Genomic DNA, 25,007 nt, shown 5'->3' with positions numbered 1-25,007 from the left:
CGTTCATTCCCTAGGCTTTAACCCTAACCTTAACCATCATAACTAGATGCCTAACCTTAACCCTTACACTAACCCTAACCCTACCCTTAACCCTTACCCAATCCTTAACCTAATCCTAATTCTAACCTTACACCTAAACCCAAGTCCTAACCCTAAAATAGACCCTTTACCTCATGGGGACCAATAAACTGTCCCCACAAGGTAGGTGATTTCAGATTTTTGGCCAAATATCCCTATTAGGATAGAAAAACCTGGTGCACACACACACACACACACACACACACACACACACACACACACACACACACACACACACACACACACACACAGGCACAAAACCTGTCAGACTTGTTGGTTTGGGAAATACACTCTCCACTGTCAGACTGTTTGCCTGCTGAATAGCAAGAGGGACGGATCAGACCCCCCGCCCCTCTCCTGCTCCTCATCTCCCCCACCTCGTACGCTTTTCATCTCCATCTCTTTCTCACCCCCCCCACCCCCCCCTCTCTCCCCCATCTCCTTTCCTCTGTCCTTAGACTTCCTTGCTCCTGGTGAATTCTCCTAATTCATCTCTCTCTCTTGCTCTCTCTCCCTTCTCTGTCCCTCCGCCCTCTCCCCCCTCTCTCATCGGTCATTCCTCCTCTCTCGTCTCACTCTCTCTCTCTCCTGAGGTTTTCCTCCTCTCTCTCTCTCTTGCTTTTCTCTCTCTGTGTGCAACAGTGTGCAATCCCTCTTTCCTCGCTAGACAGACAAAGAGAAAGAGTGACAAGAGACGACACAGACGAGATGAGAGAGGGAGAAAGAGAAAGATAGAGGGAAAGGCAGATACATAAAGAGACACAGAGGAATTGAGAGAATGGCAGTCAATGGCGGCAAGGGACACACACACACACACACACACACCGTGAGTGAGTGAGATAGAGGGGGACAGAAAAAAGAAGCGATAAACGGAGGAGAGAGAGAGAGAGAGGGAAAGAGGAAGGGGAGGGAGGAGGAGGGAGAGAGATAGGAGGGGATGTTAAATAGGAAGCTTCAGTGACAGTGTAGACAAAGGTAGCTTCAGAGTGCGTGTGCGCCCTCTTTTTCATCCACACACTCTCTCACACACACACACACAGACACACACATCTTCTCACCCTGTATCTGTCTTTCTCTCCCACATTTGTGCGCGGACACACACACACACACACACACACACACACACACACACCCTCGAGCAGAAGCAGTGGTTCTGTGTGGGTGTCTGGAAGCATGAGAAGTGATATCTGTACTCGCACACATTCAGTTTGCTGATGGACTTACTTAACTGATATACACACACGCACATACACTCAGAAAAACCGGACACACGCACAATCCTCCTGTTTGTGTGGCAAGAAGTCAACATGGGGCTTGTGGTGGGGACCTTCTCCATGCAAACCAAGCAGGTGAATTATCGCAAAGGTAAGACCTTTTCTTTTTCTCTTCTCATATCATACTATATATATATATATATATATATATATATATATATATATACACACACACATATTTATGTATGTGTAAGTGTGCCTTTGTGTATGTTTGCATGCACATGTGTGGATGAATGTGAGCCAGTGCATGTTGGTGTGTTGTTGCCATACAAGAAATGCACCTGTCATGCTGCATATTTAAACGTAATGATGGAGTTGTGTATGTTTATTCAAAGAATCTTGAGTTTTGCATGCAGTGTGCATAGTGCAGTATGGTGAATCTATGCATAAATCCAAAAGGGATGTAAAGTTGGGTGGGTGGGTGGGTGGGTGGTTAGGGGCGTGGGGCAATTCATAATGGTTTCATGCTGCAATCTTGGGGCCATCTGTCACCCTGTTTTGACTGGATTTCCAGCTGCGCGTATATGTGTGTGTGTGTGTGTGTGTGTGTGAGAGAGAGAGAGAGAGAGAGAGAGAGAGTGTGAGTGTGCAACTGTGGCATGGGGCATGCCTATAAAAGGTGATGGTATTCACCTCTGTCTGTGCTTCAAGCCAACCTGCTTGCTGTCTGCCCTGCTACTGTTTGACAGGAGGAAGCTGGGACTGACACCGTGTGGATTTGTGAGAGTGTTTTCCTGTGAGTGGTCATACACATAAATAATTGTGTATATGTGTGCGCGCATGCACGCGTGTGTGCAGTAAACCAGTACAGTGAAATCTATCAAACCTTTGGCCATGGTCTGTCTGCTGACCTCAACACGGACTAGCATCACCACAGGGCATAGAAATAGATCACAAAGAACACACCAGCTAAGTGATAGAGCTAGACGTTATAGATCCACCGAGCAGTTATCTCCAGGAGACTCCACAGATTTAACTATAAAGCAGTCACTTGCAGACGTGGGCAGACTTTGCAGAGCAGGATCTATAACTTTCTCTTTACAAACAAGCAAGCTGACAAAAGGTTATTTCAAAATTGTTTTTAAATCATATTCACAGCTCGTGCCGAGAATATTTGTTAATATAAAACGTCTGGATATCGTGAATCCGTCAGGAAGGTATTGCTTTGCAACTTAATCAAAGAAGGTTGAATCAGTTCATCTGGATACAATGTTTATTGCCAGATACGTTTCATCACTCGAGTGGCGAAACGTATCTGGCAATAAACATTGCATCCAGATGAACTGATTCAACCTTCTTTGATTTTCTGGATACAATGTTTGATGAAACGTATCTGGCAATAAACATTGTATCCAGATGAACTGATTCAACCTTCTTTGATTTTCTTACCTGGATTATTGAGCACGCATCGAGACGTGGCATCTTAATGGTTTCATTTAATTGAGCTATTTTTTTTAAATGCTGCAGTTGAAACAGCTGTGACAGCAGCTAAGAGACCTTTAATAGGATTTTACCATCTACCTAATTTCATACCATGAAATGGGAAAGATCTGCTTATGCAGTATTCTGAGCTGATAAGAATACTAAGATTAATATTTTGTTGTACCATATTTTAAAATGTAGAGCAGTAAATAAAAAGAAAACACAGCATTTTTATGCAAGAGGCATGGTTCTTTTAATGAGAAATCCAGCCTCATTATTTTTTCCTAGTTGCTTTTAATTGCTAACATAACCAAGTCGCCTGATGGGGAATATAACAATGCTTACTAAGCAGCTAAGATTTTATTTTTAGCTTAGGCTTTTCTTTTTTGCTGTCCTCTAGCTAGAAACTTTGAAGTTTGTGCTACAGGGGGTATGAGGCTGTGGATGGGGTGAAGCCAAATGTGAGTGTGAAAGAGTAAAAGAAGGTAAAAGTTGAGGGAAGGAGACAAAGGTGCTCCTGAGGGGCTGCAGTGTCTCAATAGTCACATTTACATGGACACTGGTCCTCTAGCAATAATCAGACTAATGACCAAATCTCATTAAAAATGGATTATCTGAATAGACTATCTCTTTTTGAAATTTATTTGGATTTGAAAGGGCTTTTGTAAAATTTTGACCACTCATTCATTAAATAGGATTGATTGATATGAAAACACATACAGAACATGTAGTGCGGTACATGTATTCATACTTTGCATGATTTGTGCATTGAAAGTAGGTGACCCCCCCCCCCACACACACACAAAAAAATCACTGCAAAAGCTGGAAAATATTGTGTGGTTCACAATATTGGTCTGCAGAAAACTGCATCTGTGTTGCTCAAAAATTTTGCAAGATGGGCATCCGGGTAATGTAGCGGTCTATCCCGTTGCCTACCAACACGGGGATCCCCTGTTCGAATCCCCGTGTTACCTCCGGCTTGGTCGGCGTCCCTACAGACACAATTGGCCGTCTGCGGGTGGGAAGCCGGATGTGGGTATGTGTCCTGATCGCCGCACTAGCGCCTCTGGTCGGTCGGGGCGCCTGTTCGGGAGGGGGAACTGCAGGGAATAGCGTAATCCCCCCACGCGCTACTTGCCCCCTGGTGAAACTCCTCACTGTCAGGTGAAAAGAAGCAGCTGGAGACTCCACGTATATCGGAGGAGACATGGTAGTCTGCAGCTCTCCCCGGGTCGGCAGAGGGGGTGGAGCAGCGACCGGGATGGCTCGGAAGAGTGGGGTAATTGGCCAAGTACAATTGGGGCGAAAAAGAGGGTGGGGGGGAGCCAAAAAAGAAAAAAAAAATTCTTAAAGATTTATGAATCATTGATCCAGGAATTCGGTGTGTGTTTACTTTGTAAATCCATTTTTCGTGAGTCAGAGCGTACAAATCGGATCGCCTCCCTGCATGTAAGCTGTCCATTTGGAAAACCCACCGGCAGGAAATAATTTGGACCGATGAAATATCCTACACCTAGTGAACCTGTGTGTGTGTGTGTGTGTGTGTGTGTGTGTGTGTGTGTGTGTGTGTGTGTGTGTGTGTGTGTGTATCTCCATCTGCTGTTATGCAGAGTGACTTGAAAACAAGCAGGACTTCAGATGAATGCCAGCAAAAGAATCTCAAGTACCTTGTTTAAAGGGGAGGGGGATGTTGAGGTGCAAGACGAGACGCAAGGCAATTACAGCGACAGGGGACAGATGAGAGACGAGGGTGAGTGTGGAGCAGTGAGGAAGTGGTGAACACAGAGTCATAGGTGTAGAGATATTAATCAGTCCCTCTGATCAGATCATGTGGTCACCGGATGACGGTAAAGGATGGCTTCTCATTAAGCTATGTGTATCTCCCTGCGCCTCAGGCAGCTACACACTCTTATCTGCTGTCGCCTTGCACAAACTACTCCGCCGGCATGAAATATCCCCCGCCGGGATCATTATAAACTACAAAACTCGCCCATACATTTATCTACTGGCCCTCCGCCTCATTTGTTTTTTCCACTTTTCATTGCTCCGCGCTCCCTCGCTCCATCAAACGAATTTCCTCTCCCCCCTCTTTTTTTTTTTTTGTCTTGTTCCTTCTCACCTCATTTCACCTCCTCGTTTTTTTGTCTTTTATGTATCCCCCTCCACAAGCCTCCCCCCCCTTTTTTTTTCCCAGAGCCACACTCCCCGTTGTGATCCACACCCGTTTTGTGTGTCTGTACTAAAGCGTTGCTTTATCTTTCTCCCCGTCTCGCTTCCTCTCACTCCCATATGTGTATTTTAGAAGTGATAGCCCCCTTGTTTTAACTATTGGGGGGGGGGGTAGGGGGGTGGCCTTAGCCCACTTTAAGCTCATCCACAGTGTGAAGCTTTGGCGAATCGCCTTGAGTTTGAATTTGGGTCTAGGGTAAAATGTGTATGTGTGTGTCTGTGCATATACGTGTCGATAGATGCGTGTTTGAGTGAGTCCCCCCCCCCCCCAATTGTACTTGGCCAATTACCCCACTCTTCTGAGCTGTCCCGGTCGCTGCTCCACCCCCTCTGCCGATCCGGGGAGGGCTGCAGACTACCACATGCCTCCTGCGATACATGTGGAGTCACCAGCTGCTTCTTTTCACCGGACAGTGAGGAGTTTCGCCAGGGGGACGTAGCGCGTGGGAGGATCACGCTATTCCCCCCAGTTCCCCCTCCCACCGAATAGACGCCCCGACCGACCAGAGGAGGCGCTAGTGCAGCAGCCAGGACACATACCCACATCCAGCTTTCCACCCGCAGACACGGCCAATTGTGTCTGTAGGGACGCCCGACCAAGCCGGAGGTAACACGGGGATTCAAACCGGCGATCCTGGTGTTGGTAGGCAACGGAATAGACCGCTGGGCTCTCTGGACGCCCACGTTTGTGTGAGTTGTTGCATGTGCTCTGCATGCTCATGTATGTGTGTGTGTGTGTGTGTGGGGGGGGGGTGCTTGTCAAAGTTTGTGCGTATACTGTTGAGAATGAGTGTGTTTGGGTTAGTATCCATCTGCCGTAGGGCTAAAGAGCTGTGATGTTAACTGAGAGAAAAGTCCTGTATCTTCAATAGGCAACATAGCCCCCACCCCTCTCTTTCAACTGCACACTTCAAAAGAAGCGCACCAAAAGAGCCAATTAGGCCAGCAAAAGAGCTTTATTAGATGCGTGGAGATATCAAGCGTTAGTCTCGTGCCCAAAGCATTGTGTGTGTGTGTGTGTGTGTGTGTGTGTGTGTGTGTGTGTGTGTGTGTGTGTGTGTGTGGGCATGCATGTTGAGTCTAACTGTATCCATTTTGAGTTTAGAGCATTTCATTATATATATATATATATACACACACACACACACACACACACACACACACACACACACACACACACACACACACACACACACACACACACACACAGTAGCGTACTGTGGTGTTTCAGTCAGGGCCACACACACACACACACATGGAAGTTTCTCTCATATTGATGCCAATACTGCCACATACAAAATAAACAATTTGCGACAGAAGGGTACCAGCAAGAGTTAAAGGGAAGGTTTACAAGGTGGTAGTGAGACCAGCTATGTTATATGGTCTGGAGACAGTAGCACTGATGAAAAGACAGGAGGTGGAGCTGGAGGTGGCAGAGTTGAAGATACTAAGATTTTCATTGGGAGTGACGAAGAAGGACAGGATTAGGAACGATTATATTAGAGGGACAGCTCAGGTTGGACGGTTTGGAGACAAAGCAAGAGAGGCAAGATTGAGATGGCTTGGACATGTGGGGAGGAGAGATGCTGGGTATATTGGGAGAAGGATGCTGAATATGGAGCTGCCAGGGAAGAGGAAAAGAGGAAGGCCAAAGAGGAGGTTTATGGATGTGAGGGAGGACATGCAGGTGGCTGGTGTCACAGAGGAAGATGCAGAGGACAGGAAGAGATGGAAACGGATGATCCACTGTGGCGACCCCTAACGGGAACAGCCAAAAGTATTAGTAGTAGTAGTATTAGTAGTTGTAGGAGACAAGAATCTCTTACATTATTGCCACATGTTGTAATATGTTCATGAGCAAAGGGCATCCAGGTAGCATAGTGGTCTATTCCGTTTCCTACCAACACGGGGATTGTCGGTTCAAATCCCTGTGTTACCTCCGGCTTGGTCGGGCGTCCCTAGAGACACAGTTGACTGTGTCTGTGGGTGGGAAGCTGAATGTGGGTATGTGTCGCTGCACCAAATCAAATCAAATCAATTTTATTTGTATAGCCCAATATTACAAGTTAGAAGTGTGTCTCAGTGGGCTTAACAGCAACACAACATCCTGCCCTTAGATCCTCTCATCGGATAAGGAACAACTCCCTAAAAAAAAAACCTTTAACAGGGAGAAAAAATAGGAAGAAACCTCAGGGAGAGCAACAGAGGAGGGATCTCTCTCCCAAGACGGACAGCATGCAATAGATGTTGTGTTTACGCAATTTACCCAATGCAACATTGAAAGAGGATAACACAATTATAATGGACTTATAAAATGTATGAAGAATATGATGCACAGGATGCCAAGCAGTGTCCAGACGCCATCGGAACAGTCCAGGACCCAAGCCACGCGACCAGCATCACCATGTAAAAACAATTATGTGAGGGGAGGAACGGCAGGCAGCGGCCAAGTGGTGACCATCATCACCACGGAGACCTGGGAGGAGAACCGACTGCACGCGCACACAAGGGAGGCTCACATGACACCATTCAATCACAGAAAAAGAGAAAGGAGAAGACATCATTCAGAGAGAGAGAGAGAAAAGATGTGAGAGAAGAGAACAGTTTGCAGTATTCATTATTCATAATTAATTCATCGACTAGTCATAGCGCCTCTTCTGGTCTGTCGGGGCGCCTGTTCGGGGGGGAGAGGGAACTGGGGGGAATAGCGTGATCCTCCCACGCACTACTTCCATCTGGGGAAACTCCTCGCTGTCAGGTGAAAGGAAGCGGCTGGCGACTCCACATGTATCGGGAGGAGGCATGTGGTAGTCTGCAGCCCTCCCCGGATTGGCAGAAGGGGTGGAGAAATGACCGGGACGGCTCGGAAGAGTGGGGCAATTGGACGGATACAGTTGGGGTGAAAACGGGGGGAAAAAATGTTCATGAACAGACACACAAAGCATAGATACTTAAGTGTGTGCCCTGATCTCAGAGCCCACTCCCTTTATGCCTTGCAGCACAAACTGATGAATCATGCTTATTGTCACGATCACAATGGTATGTACCCGGAGTTTCCCCCCCTCATCCTGGTTGGAAGATGTAGCTCATCTTCATTGCTGGACTGTCGTCCTAATGGATAACAGAACTTGCTCGAAGAGTTCAGAGGTCAGGTCTCTCCTCGTCCTTATCTTCCAGCTCGTAATCCTCCAGCACCGTTCCTTCAGACCCTCCTATACTCAAGTGAGTCTCCCACACATTCCTCCGCCAACAGTCAACAACAGGCTTTCACTAGTTCACACAGGAGAAGGCACTTTATAACACCACCTTTGACCTGCTACACATGAGCCCCAAGCATCCATCCAAGCAGTGTAAACATAGTATAGCTGATACATGGTCAAAGAGTAAAAGTAAGCAAACATCACATATGAATTGCCCTCACAACAGCTGATCTTCAACAACCACAACGCACACCACTGTGTACTACAGCAGCTGCTGCAGCATCACCATCAAATCTTCCTTTATGTCACTCAGCAACCAGATTGCACACACGCAACACACCACATGGCACAAAAACAACGAGAAGAGTGCGCTCAGTAGAGCGCAAATCTCTGCCAGGCGTCTCTCCGCCTCTGCCCGTACTCCGACTTGGCGGCGAACCACCCCTTTTTCCGCCTATCGGGAGAAGGGGCCCTTATGTGTTTAAACGTCGCGTTTTTCTTGATATCAAATGAATGTAGTCGAATGACTTCCATTCATTCTAATGCAGCGGTAAGAAAACATCGCTCATGTTGTAGCTGCTGAGATGATTTCCACCTGGGACTGTGATCCTACTCTTGAAATTGTATTTTTATGGTGGAGTTTTAACATTGGCGTCTACGGCACCTCCGTGTCTAATCCCCCTCATGATGTCTGTTAAGCAAACGCGGTGGCGAGGTGATTAAAGCGAATTATTTTTGGTTCATCCAGTGTTCGCCCAGTTCTGCTGTGCTGAGATCAGCAGTGAATGATTTGCTGATTTGTGAAATACAATCAACATCTCGTTTACTTTCAATAAATCCTACTACTACTACTACTACTACTTTTGGCTGCTCCCGTTAGGGGTCGCCATAGCGGATCATCCGTTTCCATCTCTTCCTGTCCTCTGCATCTTCCTCTGTCACACCAGCCACCTGCATGTCCTCCCTCACCACATCCATAAACCTACTCTTTGGTCTTCCTGGCAGCTCCATATTCAGCATCCTTCTCCCAATATACACAACATCACTCCTCCACACATGTCCAAACCATCTCAACCTTGCCTCTCTTGCTTTGTCTCCAAACTGTCCAACCTGAGCTGTCCCTCTAATATAATTATTCCTAATCCTGCCCTTCTTCGTCACTCCCAATTAAAATCTTAGCATCTTCAACTCTGCCACCTCCTGTCTTTTTGTCAGTGCCACTGTCTCCAGACCATACAACATAGCTGGTCTCACAACCATCATGTAAACCTTCCCTTTAACTCTTGCTGGTACCCTTCTGTCACAAATCACCCCTGATACTCTTTTCCACCCACTCCACCCTCACTGCACTCTCTTCTTCACCTCTCTTCCACGCTCCCCATTACTTTGAACAGTTTACCCCAAGTATTTAAACTCATACGCCTTCATCACCTCTACTCCTTGCATCCTCACCATTCCGCTGTCCTCCCTCTCATTCACGCATAGGTATTCCGTCTTTCTCCTACTGCCTGTTATTCCTCTTCTCTCCAGTGCGTACCGCCACCTCTCCAGGCTCTTCTCAACCTGCACGCTACTCTCGCTACAGACCACAGTGTCATCTGTGAACATCATAGTCCACGGCGACTCCTGCCTGATCTCGTCCGTCAACCTGTCCATCCCCATTAAAAACAAGAAAGGGATCAGAGCCGATCCTTGATGTAATCTGGTATGACTTTCAGCAGTCACACGCGAATACATAATGGGCACTGTTGCTGCCTGATCCAAATCAAATGTGCGCATGCGCGCAGTGACAGATAGCAGCGTTGGTCGAGCAAGCTGGAGAGAGTGAATGAGGAGATGGAATGGTGATAGTGAGAACAAACGTTTTCCAAAGGTTTCTAACCAGCACAACCACGAAAGGTTCTTGATCACACAGTCCTAACTGTGCACAATACATTTTAGGCTGATAGGTCCAGTAGTTTGCGAGAATAGCTGCGGACAGACACACATACGTGCGACCAAACGCATAATCCCATCCAGGCTACCGGCGGAGATAACAAACAAGTTTCCACAGTTGACGTAGTGTTCACCAGTCACTCAAGCAACTTCAACAAGTTCAAAAGTATAGCCACAACATTATCAATACTCCACCTTCCATTCAATAAGAAAATGTGCAAACCAACCTGGAGTTGAAGTTCCACCTCACTTGAGAGACTGATGGCGGCCTTCTATCACAAAATTCATCCAGTAATTTATTCCGTTTGGGAAAACATGTAAAAAATGCAGACAATCTTACCAGATTAGTGAAAAACACAGTAATATGGGCAACAAGATTGCTAGCAGCTGTGAGTGTGGCGGCCATTGCGCTTAGTTTGCTCACAACCCACCAAAGGCTCAAGCTCGATGCTGACGATGACACGGGCTAGCAGTGGTGCATCGCGGGGCCCCCGGGGTGTCCCGTCACTACACATCAAAATTTGATTGGCTGATGATACGGTCGCTCAAAGTTGTAATTAGTTTGCAGCTTTGGGCTTCAACAAAAGGCTAGCAATAAGAACTAGTGCTGGTCCAAGGAGCTGTGACGTGTTTAGATGACGTAGGAAATCCCTGCTCAAGCCAGGCGAAAACAAGGAATTAAATTCAGACACATTTCAGACACAGCTCAATTTAACTATGGAAAACAAATTATGATTTTGATTTTGACAGGGCCAGTAGAGAAGGCCCTGACAGCCCATTGCTGTATGTGTGTGTGTGTATGTATATATATTTAGCAGCTGATGAGTGCGAGATGCACGAAACAGGCCTGTACTGCTATGCATTAAAATGTTTTTTCCTGTATCTGTGTTGATATATACCCTCACTGGCCACTTTATTAGGTACACCTTGCTAGTACCGGGTTGGACCACCTTTTGCCTTCAGAACTGCCTTAATCCTTCGTGGCATAGATTCAACAAAGTACTGGAAACATTCCTCAGAGAGTTTGGTCCATATTGACATGATAGCATCACGCAGTTGCCTGCAGATTTGTCGGCTGCACATCCATGATGCGAATCTCCTGGTCCACCACATCCCAAAGGTGCTCTATTGGATTGAGATCTGGTGACTGTGGAGGCCATTTGAGTACAGTGAACTCATTGTCATGTTCAAGAAACCAGTCTGAGATGATTCGAGCTTTATGACATGGCGCGTTATCCTGCTGGAAGTAGCCATCAGAAGATGAGAACACTGTGGTCATAAAGGGATGGACATGGTCAGCAACAATACTCAGGTAGGCTGTGGCGTTGACACGATGCTCAATTGGTACTAAGGGGCCCAAAGTGTGCCAAGAAAATATCCCCCACACCATTACACCACCACCAGCAGCCTGAACCGTTGATACAAGGCAGGATGGATCCATGCTTTCATGTTGTTGACGCCAAATTCTGACCCTACCATCCGAATGTCGCAGCAGAAATCGAGACTCATCAGACCAGGCAACGTTTTTCCAATCTTCTATTGTCCAATTTTGGTGAGCCTGTGCGAATTGTAGCTTCAGTTTCCTGTTCTTAGCTGACAGGAGTGGCACCCGGTGTGGTCTTCTGCTGCTGTAGCCCATCTGCCTCAAGGTTCGACGTGTTGTGCGTTCAGAGATGCTCTTCTGCATACCTCGGTTGTAATGAGTGGTTATTTGAGTTACTGTTGCCTTTCTATCAGCTCGAACCAGTCTGGCCATTCTCCTCTGACCTCTGGCATCAACAAGGCATTTTCGCCCACAGAACTGCCGCTCACTGGATATTTTCTCTTTTTCGGACCATTCTCTGTAAACCCTAGAGATGGTTGTGCGTGAAAATCCCAGTAGATCAGCAGTTTCTGAAATACTCAGACCAGCCCGTCTGGCACCAACAACCATGCCATGTTCAAAGTCACTTAAATCACCTTTCTTCCCCATTCTGATGCTCGGTTTGAACTGCAGCAGATCGTCTTGACCATGTCTACATGCCTAAATGCATCGAGTTGCTGCCATGTGATTGGCTGATTAGAAATTTGCGTTAACGAGCAGTTGGACAGGTGTGCCTAATAAAGTGGCCGGTGAGTGTATATATATCTCAAGTGAGTCAAGTAATTTCTTTATGAGACAGTACAAGCCTGTTTCATACCATAAGAAATCATTGGATTGACAGCTGATGATTGCTTACGGCATGAAACAGGAGGCTTGTACTGTCTCATAAAAAATTTACTTGAATCACTGGATTATTTTGCTCCTTATCTGTTGAGCACTTTCCCTACCGTTGAGTGTTTCTTTTAACAAAGTTTTATATACACTACCGTTCAAAAGTTTGGGATCACCCAAACAATTTTGTGTTTTCCATGAAAAGTCACACTTATTCACCACCATATGTTGTGAAATGAATAGAAAATAGAGTCAAGACATTGACAAGGTTAGAAATAATGATTTGTATTTGAAATAAGATTTTTTTTACATCAAACTTTGCTTTCGTCAAAGAATCCTCCATTTGCAGCAATTACAGCATTGCAGACCTTTGGCATTCTAGCTGTTAATTTGTTGAGGTAATCTGGAGAAATTGCACTCCACGCTTCCAGAAGCAGCTCCCACAAGTTGGATTGGTTGGATGGGCACTTCTTTGAGCAGATTGAGTTTCTGGAGCATCACATTTGTGGGGTCAATTAAACGCTCAAAATGGCCAGAAAAAGAGAACTTTCATCTGAAACTCGACAGTCTATTCTTGTTCTTAGAAATGAAGGCTATTCCATGCGAGAAATTGCTAAGAAATTGAAGATTTCCTACACCGGTGTGTACTACTCCCTTCAGAGGACAGCACAAACAGGCTCTAACCAGAGTAGAAAAAGAAGTGGGAGGCCGCGTTGCACAACTGAGCAAGAAGATAAGTACATTAGAGTCTCTAGTTGGGGAAACAGACGCCTCACAGGTCCCCAACTGGCATCTTCATTAAATAGTACCCGCAAAACACCAGTGTCAACATCTACAGTGAAGAGGCGGCTGCGGGATTCTGGGCTTCAGGGCAGAGTGGCAAAGAAAAAGCCATATCTGAGACTGACCAATAAAAGAAAAAGATTAAGATGGGCAAAAGAACACAGACATTGGACAGAGGAAGACTGGAAAAAAGTGTTGTGGACGGATGAATCCAAGTTTGAGGTGTTTGGATCACAAAGAAGAACGTTTGTGAGACGCAGAACAAATGAAAAGATGCTGGAAGAATGCCTGACGCCATCTGTTAAGCATGGTGGAGGTAATGTGATGGTCTGGGGTTGCTTTGGTGCTGGTAAGGTGGGAGATTTGTACAGGGTAAAAGGGATTCTGAATAAGGAAGGCTATCACTCCATTTTGCAACGCCATGCCATACCCAGTGGACAGCGCTTGACTGGAGCCAATTTCATCCTACAACAGGACAATGACCCTAAACACACCTCCAAATTGTGCAAGAACTATTTAGAGCAGAAGCAGGCAGCTGGTATTCTATCGGTAATGGAGTGGCCAGCGCAGTCACCAGATCTGAACCCCATTGAGCTGTTGTGGGAGCAGCTTGACCGTATGGTACGCAAGAAGTGCCCATCCAACCAATCCAACTTGTGGGAGCTGCTTCTGGAAGCGTGGGGTGCAATTTCTCCCGATTACCTCAACAAATTAACAGCTAGAATGCCAAAGGTCTGCAATGCTGTAATTGCTGCAAATGGAGGATTCTTTGACGAAAGCAAAGTTTGATGTAAAAAAAATCCTTTTTTCAAATACAAATCATTATTTCTAACCTTGTCAATGTCTTGACTCTATTTTCTATTCATTTCACAACATATGGTGGTGAATAAGTGTGACTTTTCATGGAAAACACAAAATTGTTTGGGTGATCCCAAACTTTTGAACGGTAGTGTATATATATATATATATATATATATATACACACACACACACATACATATATTAGGGCTGGGACTTTAACGCGTTAATGCGATAATTAATTATAGGAAAAATAACGGCGTTAAAAAAAATTAACACATTTTATCGCATTTTATTTTTACACTCCAGTCAACACGGAACGCATCTCAGTGCACTCGTTTCTGACATACGGATTATACCGATGCACCGAGTGACGTCAGTCAAGCGGAAGGCGGAGTAGGTTAGGCTAACAAGTTAGTTTGCTAACAACAGATGTGATGGACGACAAGGAAGACACCGCGTTGCTTAGCTCTGTGGATGGGAAATTTACGTTGTACGAACACCGGAGCTAACGCTAACGCTAGTGCTCCTAGTACAACCAAGCAGAGTCGCCAACCGACTCTCCACCAGATGACGGGTTTCAAAGCTAAGATGAGTAAGTCCACGTCTGATAAATTAACAAACTCACTGGCGAAATGGATTGCTGTGGACTGTAGACCACTTTCAGTGGTAGAAGACCAGGGGTTACAAAAAGTACTGTGTTTACAAAACAAACTTGTGTTGAACAAAATAAACAGGATTTTGTTGTTTAAACTTATGTATGTGTCTATTCATTGATTTAGTCATCTACCAAGACCTGTTTGAATTGAAAAATGTTGCTTCTGGTGTCAAATATCGATATGCGATTAAAATGCGATTAATTACGAAGCCCATAATTAATAAGATAAATTTTTTAATCAAGTCCCACCACTAATATATATATATATATATATATATATATATATATATATATATATATATATATATATATATAATATAGATATCGATTGCCCTGTGATGGCCTGGCGGCCTGTCCAGGGTGTCTGCCCACCTGCTACCCAATGACTGCTGGGATAGGCTTCAGCATCCCTGCAACCCAGAGAGCAGGATAAGCAGTTCGGATAATGGATGGATGGATAGACATACACATTTTCTTTAAAGGCGCCTTTCATGACACTCAAGGTCACCTTAAATCAAATATAGTCAAACAAAGCGGTAAAAAACATTGGTGCAATCAACAACAAAACACACAATAAGCAATAGAGCATACGTCAGCAGGAGTTAATTTTTTTATATATATGTATGGTGACACCATATACAAATCAATGTTTACGATTCTGTATGTTAATGTGTTATTTCATGGGCCCCTTTATGAGCATGTACACCATGTATGTTCATTTCATTTTTAGTGTGGGCATACACTCACCGGCCACTTTATTAGGCACACCTGTCCAACTGCTCGTTAACGCAAATTTCTAATCAGCCAATCACATGGCAGCAACTCAATGCATTTAGGCATGTAGACATGGTCAAGACGATCTGCTGCAATTCAAACCGAGCATCAGAATGGGGAAGAAAGGTGATTTAAGTGACCTTGAACGTGGCATGGTTGTTGGTGCCAGACGGGCTGGTCTGAGTATTTCAGAAACTGCTGATCTACTGGGATTTTCACGCACAACCATCTCTAGGGTTTACAGAGAATGGTCCGAAAAAGAGAAAATATCCAGTGAGCGGCAGTTCTGTGGGCGAAAATGCCTTGTTGATGCCAGAGGTCAGAGGAGAATGGCCAGACTGGTTCGAGCTGATAGAAAGGCAACAGTAACTCAAATAACCACTCATTACAACCGAGGTATGCAGAAGAGCATCTCTGAACGCACAACACTTCAAACCTTGAGGCAGATGGGCTACAGCAGCAGAAAACCTGCTCTGATGAGTCTCGATTTCTGCTGCGACATTCGGATGGTAGGGTCAGAATTTGGCGTCAACAACATGAAAGCATGGATCCATCCTGCCTTGTATCAACGGTTCAGGCTGGTGGTGGTGGTGTAATGGTGTGGGGGATATTTTCTTGGCACACTTTGGGCCCCTTAGTACCAATTGAGCATCGTGTCAACGCCGCAGCTTACCTGAGTATTGTTGCTGACCATGTCCATCCCTTTATGACCACAGTGTTCCCATCTTCTGATGGCTACGCGCCATGTCATAAAGCTCGGATCATCTCAGACTGGTTTCTTGAACATGACAATGAGTTCACTGTACTCAAATGGCCTCCCCAGTCACCAGATCTCAATCCAATAGAGCACCTTTGGGATGTGGTGGACCGGGAGATTCGCATCATGGATGTGCAGCTGACAAATCTGCAGCAACTGCGTGATGCTATCGTGTCAATATGGACCAAACTCTCTGAGGAATGTTTCCAGTACCTTATTGAATCTATGCCACGAAGGATTAAGGCAGTTCTGAAGGCAAAAGGGGGTCCAACCCGGTACTAGCAAGGTGTACCTAATAAAGTGGCCAGTGAGTGTATATGACCATGATAATGCAATTTTAACTCGCCGAGTCTTTGATCCACTGGTTTCTCCACTCGCTGGATTTGCACATTGGAAGTTTATTCCAGAATCATTTCCATTTGGCAAAGCGATCAGTCAATCACATAAAAAAAATTCTGTCATCTTTTGCTCTTTTGATGTTCGAGATTTAATCCACCCTTAGGTATTATGCAAAAAAAAAAATCACAACATTTCTCTAAATAAATGAAGACACTGTTTTAAATCATATTTGCTGCCATGCTTCGCTCTATTTGTCAAAAAAGGAACATTTTTTTCCATGCGAGTTATCTTTTGAAGACAGCACTGTGCTGTGTTTGCCTTCAGGCCAGTGAAATTGTCATGGACTCAGCTGGAGCCTCCAGTTCCTCTTAGCTCCCTCCCTGGCTCTGTGTGTCTCTGCAAACGGACCTCCTGCCACACCCACCTGCACTCCTCTGCACCACTTCTCTGCCAATCACCTGTCAGCCCGCCAGTTCTGCCACACACCTGTTACCTGTTCCCTTGTTAGGCTCTCTAGTATTTATACCAGTTACCTCAGCTCTGTTTGCCGGATTGTCAGTTGTCCTCCTGCCAGTTTTCACATCACGCCTGTCTGTTCTGCCTCATGTGTGTAATTGACCTTGTATTCTGCCTCCTGACTCTACCTCTGCCTGTTTGAACTGACCTTTGGTTTTGAGCATTGGAATGAGCTGTGTTGTGAACTGCCTAATCCCTTCAGTAAAGTTGCTGCTCTTTACTTACTCCTGCCCTTTGTCTCTGATTATGCATTTGAGTCTCTCCTGACCTGTGACAGTATGATCTGGTCAGAAATGGACCCAGCAGAATTTCAGCATCTCTGCGTTTTGGTGAACAATCAAGAATCCGCACTGAACGCACACCAGTGGGATATGGCCACCATAACATCCATCGGCAAACCCTCACCAGCAGTTTCCACAGCCTGTCTACACAGGTGCAGCAGTTTAAGATCACTGCCTCATCCAATCCAGTGGCTCCCTCTCTGCCATCCGCACCACCTATGCAGCCTCTAATCTCGGAGCCCTGCCTGCCTCCTCGTGGTCACTACAGTGGTGAGCCAGGTTCCTGTCGTTCTTTCCTGTCAGTGTTCTCTGTTGTTTGAATTGCAGCTTTTCACCATCCCATCTGATCGTCCCCAAGTCGCCTACATCATCTCCTGGAAGGTCGAGCTAAGGAGTGAGGCATCTCCATATGGGAGGCAAACTCTCCTGTCTACGCCACCCTGGATAGATTTACAAGGAAGATGAAGGTGTTTGACAGGTCTGTCAGTTGCAGAGAGGCAGCATTGGTGTCAGAGTTATGCTACAGGCACAGCAAGGAAAGAGGTCAGTCTCAGATTTTGCTATTGACTTTTGTACAGTAGCTGCTAACTTCACATGGAACTCTGATGCCCAGTATGATGGCTCTTTGAATGGACTGTCTGAGACCGTAAAATATGAACTAGCTACGAGGGAATTGCCTAGCATCCTTGATACTCTGATTGACTTGGCTATCTGAATAGACACCAGACTGTCACAGTGACAGCGGGAGAGGGTAATCGGCTGCCCCCAGTTCTCTTTCCGCAGAACACTGGCATCAGAGCCATTCCTGAGTTCTACTGACCCCAAACCCATGCAGATGATCAGACTTCTCAGTCTCCAACTGAACAGCAGTGACATATCTCCACTGGTTCCTAAAAGGCAGCATTTGCCAGTAGATCGGGGGTTACTGGTGAGCACCCTCCCCCTGTCTGAATCTCCCATATGACATTCTCTGTTGACAGCTACTCTACAGTGGATGAATTAACATCTAAAGCAAGCCGTGCTGCTGGACTCCAGAGCAGATGAGTGCATGATCAACACAGCACTGGTAGGACAGCTTGGCATCACCACTCAGGAGCTACCCTGCAAGCCAGTGCCCTCAAACGGAAGCCACTTGCTAAGGTGAAGCGCATCAATGTGCCAGTCACCCTCCTTATTTCTTGTAATCACCGTGAATGTATTCGTTTACACCTGATTGACACTCCTCAGGTTACCATCATTCTTGGCTACCTGACTTATAAATAAGACACAACCCTCAAATAGACTGGGCCAACAATACTATTCTTGGATGGAGTTCTTACTGTCTGTCTTAATGTCTCTGCTCAGCCCTGGGACCTAGGTCAGGGGACTCCTGTCAGCTGTCCCCGCCGAGTAGCTGGACCTGAAACCTGTATTCAGCAAGACATGGGCCACCTCACTTCATCACTGCCTGTACGATTGTACTATTGCCAGGAGCTAACCCCCCCCCCCCCAAGGGGAGGCTCTGCTCCCTGACGGGTCCAGAGATAGAGGCCATAAACAAGTATATTGCTGACAACCTGGCATCATTTGCCCCTTTTCCTCGCCAGCTAGTGCTGGCTTCTTCTTTGTGGAGAAGAAAGACAAGTCCATTCACTCTTGCAATGACTACCACCACCTAAATGACATAACCCTTAAGAACCACTACTCATTGCCACTAATCACTTCTGCTTTTGAAAACTTGCTGGGGGCAACCATTTTTACCAAGTTGGAACTCTTGAATGACTATCATACATGAAGGGGATGAGTGGAAGATTGGATTTCACTCCCAGTGGTTACTGAGTACCTGGTAAGGCCTTTTGGTTTGATGAATGCACCCGCTGCCTTTCAGGCTCTGGTCAATGACGTGCTGTGGGACATGGTCAATAAGTTTGTCTACGTGTACCTAGATGACATCCTGCCAATTGTATGTCAAGGTAAAAAAATGTGAATTTCATCAGGAAATTGTTTAAATTTTGGGTTTTGCTATGTCAGCAGGAAGACTGAAGATGCATCTCGCAAGGTCATGGCAGTATTGGAGTGGCCTCAGCCAACCACCCAGAAGGAGCGCCAGAGGTTTTTGGGGTTTGCGACCTTCTACATAAAGTTCAGCTACAGTATCATAGTTGCCCCCTAATTGCTTTTACTTCTCCTTAAGTGCCTTTCTCCTGACTGCTGAAGAGGCTTTCTGTTGGCTCAAGAAGTCATTCACATCTGGTCTCCATTGATCCTCAGCTCCGGTTCGTGGTTGAGGTAGACACTCCCGATGTTGGAGTGGGGGCCGTCCTTTTCCAGTTGTCCCCCAAGGACAACAGGTTTCATCCATGTGCCTTTTTCTCTTACCGTCTGTCTCCCATGGAGAGATATTATGACATTGGCAATTGGGAGTTGCTGGCCTTCAAGCTGGTGCTGGAAGAATGGAGAAACTGGTTGAAGGGGGCGGAGAAACCATTTCTGGTCTGGACCAACCACAAAAATCTGGAGTAAGTCAAAACAGCCAGAGTCTCAACTTCAGGCAAGAAAGGTGGGCCCTCTTTTTCTCACAGTTCAGTTTCACCCTCTTACCATCCAGGAATGTGAAGCTTGATGCCTTATCTCACCAGTTTCTCAAAGAGGACACTCCCACAGAACCAGAAACCATCCTGCCCAGACAGTGCATCGTTGCTACCGCCCTGCTTGACAAAGAAGAGGCCCTCCGCCAACACCTGTCCCCAGGTGATGATCCTGTAGCAAGATTCTATGTACCTGTCTTTTCTCAGGTTCTGCAGTGTGCTCACTCTTCCACACTCATGCCTGTGACCCTGGGGTCCAACACACAGCATGCACAAGGATGTATTAGAGTTTGTGGCCACCTGCACCAACTGTGGCCAAGGGAAGCCGTCGAACCAGCTACCAGCTGGTCTACTACACCCCCTGCCCATTCCTCGACGCCCTTGGTCTCACATTGCCTTAGACTTTATTACAGGACTCCTTAATTCCAAAGGTAACACTGTAGTCCTGACTGTGGTAGGTAGATTTTCTATGGTTGTACACTAAATTCCTTTGCCCAAACTGCCCACTGCCAAGGAGACTGCTCAGTTTATGATCAATAATGTTTATGATTCATGGTCTACCCACCTCAGTGGGCTCCAATTTACTGCTTGCTTCTGGAAGGCTTTCTGTACCCTCAGACAATGGACAATAGAAAGAGCCAACCAGTACCTAGAAAACCACCCTTCATTGCATGATCAGTCAGAACTCATCTGCTGGAGTCAACTAATCCCTTGGAATGAGGATGCTCATAATTCCCTTCCGGTCACTTCCATCAATCGCTCTTCATTTTAAGTGTGTTATGGTTATCAACCTCTCCTGTTACCCTTACAAGAGGAGACTTTTGTGCCCTGTGCCCTATGCCCATGCGTTCGTCCGCAGATGTCACCGGACATGGTGGCGTGCTCCTGGTCACCTCGGCCCGGCAGAAGCGCCACTCCATCACCCCCTGTATCGAGTCAGGACAGAGGGTCTGGCTCTCTGCTAGGGACCTGCCCCTTCGGGTTGTCTCCAGGAAGCTTGCACCCAGGTTCATGGGCCTATTTACATGTCAAAAATGATTAATCCCTCTGCAGTCTGTTTGCAACTACCCAGAACTCTTCAGAGAATCCATCCTACCTTCCACGCCACCTGCATAAAACCAGTATGCTCACCGTGGCTCATTGACAGTGCCAAAGTCTACACAGTCAAGAAGCTCCGCAGGTCTCGGCGTCATGGTTCGGGGAATCAATACTTGGTGGACTGGAATGGTTATGGCCCAGAAGAGAGATGCTCGGTTCCGGCCGGGGATATCTTCGACCCAACCCTCATCAAGGACTTTCACTGCCATCACCCAGACCAGTTGTGTTGGATTCCGGCCAGGGACATCTTGGACCCAACCCTGATCAAGGACCTTCGCTGTCTTCAGCCAGAGCAGCCCAAGAGGATGCCTGGGAGTGTCCGTGGGGGGGGGGGGGGTACTCTTGTGGACTCAGATGGAGCTTCCAGTTCTTCCTAGCTCTCTCCCTGGCTCTGTGTGTCTCTGCACACGAACACCTCCTGCCACACACACCTGCACGCCTCTGCACCACTTGTCTGCCAATCACCTGGCAGCCTGCCAGTTCTGGCACACATCCGTTGCCTGTTTCCTCATTAGTCTGTCCAGTATTTATACCAGTTAGCTCACCTCTGTTTGCCAGATTGTCAATCGTGCTCCTGCCAGTTTTTGCAATCTGCCCTTCTGTTCTGTTTTGCTAGTGCCTGTAAGTGACCTTGTATTCTGCCTCCTGATTCTGTACCTCTGCCTGTTTGGACTGACCTTTGGTTTTGAACATTGGAACGAACTGTGTTGTGAACTGGAGCCAATATTGGAAATATAGAAGACAAATATAGCTTTAGTTAGTTTGCTGCAACTATATACTATGGTGACTGTATGTGTACATAAACTGATTTGATGGTGGTCAATGTTACATGATATATGACATAAAATAATGATCTTTTAGAAGAGGTTATTGTAGAAATATTACTTATAACCATGCAGGAAATGGGACAATTGGTTAGAGCTACGTTATTGCTTTGCCGCAATATGAAATTCTTTGAAAAATTCAAGTTTTGTTCTCTGCTCAGTAGCAAGATAACTCAAAGCACAGCCTGGTCCGCAGTCATCAGACAGACAGATTTCATTGTACAATATGTCAGCTTACTGACATTTTGCAACATAATATTTTCCAGCTGCTTGCACTGCTATGAAATGAAACGTGCAGGATATATGCTCAAGGATAGATTTACACCCAAAGCACTTACTGAATGAAAAAGAACTCATCAAGCTAAATAAATTAAAAAACAAGGGCCTTCCACCTGTGCATCACTGTGTACAGCCTTCAAGAATTGGTGTCACTATGATGATGGTTTTGTTTATACTTATAGGCTTGTGTTATTTGGTTACCTAAAGGTGTTGGAAGATAATCTGATACTGTAAACAACACTGTTTTCTGCTGTGAGAAAAATACATTCTCTGACTCTGGCTTTGTATATATGTGTGGGTCTGCCTTTTTGCTGTGAATAATGTATGATGTGTCCATGTGCCCTAACAAGCAGAAGTCCAGTGAGTCATGACTCAGTTATGTCATTCCACTGACGCACTTGATGGATAAACTGTGTGTGTGTGTGTGAGTGAATGTGTGTGCATGTGTGTATCTGTCTTTCCGTGGTCTTTGGTGAGGCATTTCCGTCTGCAGCCCTGACAAATTTTGTGTCCTGCTGTATTTCTGTTTTGTATGAGCCAGTGTAGCTAAATGTGTATGTATGTATGATTGTGCCCATGTCATTTAGTGTCAGCAACTCACTCCAAAACCCTCCACTCCACTCTACCCCTTTCCCTGCATCCCCAGCCACATTCAGTGGACTTGCAGTTAGTGAGTAAGCAATGTTGGGCAAGTTACTTTCAAAATGTAATAAATCACACATTACTAGTTACTTTCATTTGAAAGTAACAAGTCACTTTACAACATTTCTGTGTAGAGTAATGCATTACTGATTACACTACTTTTGCATTACTTTCACAAAATATCTGCAGAAGTACAACTGTCTGTTCATGAACACGCACATATATATATATATATATATATATATATATATATATATATATATATATATATATATATATATATATATACATACATACACACACACACACACACACACACACACACACACACACACCCTTTTTCTCTCCCAATAGTATCCGGCCAACTACCCCACTCTTCCAAGCCATCCCGAATGCTGCACCAGCCCCTCTGCCGATCCGGGGAGGGCTGCAGACTGCCACATGCGTTCTCCAATACATGTGGAGTCGCCAGCCGCTTCTTTTCACCTGACAGTGAGGAGTTTCGCCAGGGGGACGTAGCACGTGGGAGAATCATGCTATTCCCCCCAGTTACCCCTCCCCCTGAACAGGCGCCCCAACTGACCAGAGGAGGCGCTAGTTCAGCAACCAGGACACATACCCACATCCAGCTTTTCACCCGCAGACACGGCCAGTTGTGTCTGTAAGGATGCCCGACCAAGCCGGAGGTATTTCTGTGGTGCCACTAGTGCTCGAAAAATGTTTTTTGCTTTCTACTCACTCCTCAATCTGCCTCCTCCTCTGACCTCCTCTCTGTTCACTCAGACATGTTCGCCTCATACTTTACTGATAAGGTTTCTGCCAACAGTAACCAGTTGTCTGAGCCTGACCAACTTTGTCTGCCACTGCCAGCTAACAGTGCCTCACTCACCTCATTCTCTCCCCTGACCGGGGAGGAAGTCTCCAAGCTTCTGCTGGATTCTTGTCTCACTACCTGTCCGCTGGACCCGATAACATCCGACCTCCTACAGACCATTTCCCCTGTACTTAACCCTGCAGTCACACACATCATCAACTCCTCGCTTACAATGGGTGTGTTCCCCACTGCATTTAAGAAAGCTCGGGTCACCCTGTTGCTCAAAAAACCTACACTCATCCCAGCCTAGGTTGAAAACTACTACAGACCGGTTTCACTCCTAGCCTTTCTATCAAAAATACTTGAGCACATGGTCTTTAATGTTTAATTCCTTTCTGAGAACAATCTGTGATGTGAATCAGTCTGGCTTTAAGCGGGGTCACTCTACCGAGACTGCACTCCTGTCGGTAATGGAATCACTTTGTTTGGCTAGAACTGCTGGTCAGTCCTCAGCTTTATTGCTGCTAGATCTGTCAGCTGCCTCTGACACAGTTAACCACCAAATCCTCCTCTCTACACTCACTGAGCTTGGTATCGCAGGATCTGCCCTTTGCTGGTTCATGTCCTACCTCTCAGGGAGATCTTTTTGAGTTTTTTGGAGGGGAGAAGTGTCCAAACTGTATGGCTGATCTACAGGGGCGCCTCATGGGTCAGTGCTCGGCCCCCTTCTCTTCTAAGTATACACCTCCTCACTTGGTGCAATCATCCGCTCCTATGGTTTCTCATACCATTGCTATGCTGACAATAACCAGCTCTTCCTATCATTCCTGCCGGATGACCTCACAGTCTCGGCACGGATGTCGTCATGCCTTGCTGATATCTGCATGGATGAAAGAATGCCACCTTCAGCTTAACCTAGCTAAGACTGAGCTCCTTGTCATCCCAGTCAGTCAGTCCATCCATACAACAACAGATCAATATCCAGCTCAGATCAACCCAGCTCATGCCCACAGAGTCTGCCCGAAACCTGGGTGTCATGATTGATGACTAACTAACCGTTAAGGTTCACATCACCTAGATTGCTCGTTCATGCCGATTTGCCCTGTACATCATCAGGAAAATCAGACCCTACCTGTCATAGTATGCAGCACAACTCCTGGTACAGGCTGCTGTGATATCACACATTGACTACTGCAACTCCTTACTGGCAGGTCTCCCTGCATGCACTTTCAAACCTCTGCAAATGATCCAGAACACAGAGGTGCGTCTGGTCTTCAACCAACCCAAAACAGCACATGGCACTCTGCTGTTCATATCACTCCACTGGCTCCCAGTTGCTGCCTGCATCAAATTCAAAACCGTGATGCTCACTTCCAAAACAGCAATGAAAACGGCTCCCGCCGACCTGAACTCCCTCATTCAGGTCTACTCTCAGTCTCGCTAACTAAGCTGTGCCAATGAAAGGCACCTGGCACTTCCGCCACAAAGGGACCCTAAGTCACCAGCCAGACTCTTCTGTAGTTTCCCGGTGGTGGAACTAGTTGC

The 25,007-nt window shown here is 46.1% G+C and overlaps 1 protein-coding gene across 1 annotated transcript in view; it reads left to right on the top strand.

The window, feature by feature from the left end:
• Nucleotides 1-1,210: 1,210 nt before the first annotated feature.
• Nucleotides 1,211-25,007, top strand: part of LOC130127213 (Kv channel-interacting protein 1-like) — a 49,414-nt gene continuing 25,617 nt past the window's right edge. Inside the window, exon 1 of the mRNA XM_056296786.1 lies at nt 1,211-1,443. Within this exon, the coding sequence (XP_056152761.1) occupies nt 1,386-1,443 (58 nt within the window). The 5' untranslated portion in view covers nt 1,211-1,385. The remainder of the gene's footprint in view (nt 1,444-25,007) is intronic.

This window comes from Lampris incognitus, chromosome 1 (genome assembly GCF_029633865.1).
Source record: "Lampris incognitus isolate fLamInc1 chromosome 1, fLamInc1.hap2, whole genome shotgun sequence".
NCBI classification, from domain to species: domain Eukaryota; kingdom Metazoa; phylum Chordata; class Actinopteri; order Lampriformes; family Lampridae; genus Lampris; species Lampris incognitus.
The sequence above is the reverse complement of the archived record's forward strand: the minus strand, read 5'-3'. Positions and strand labels throughout refer to the sequence as shown.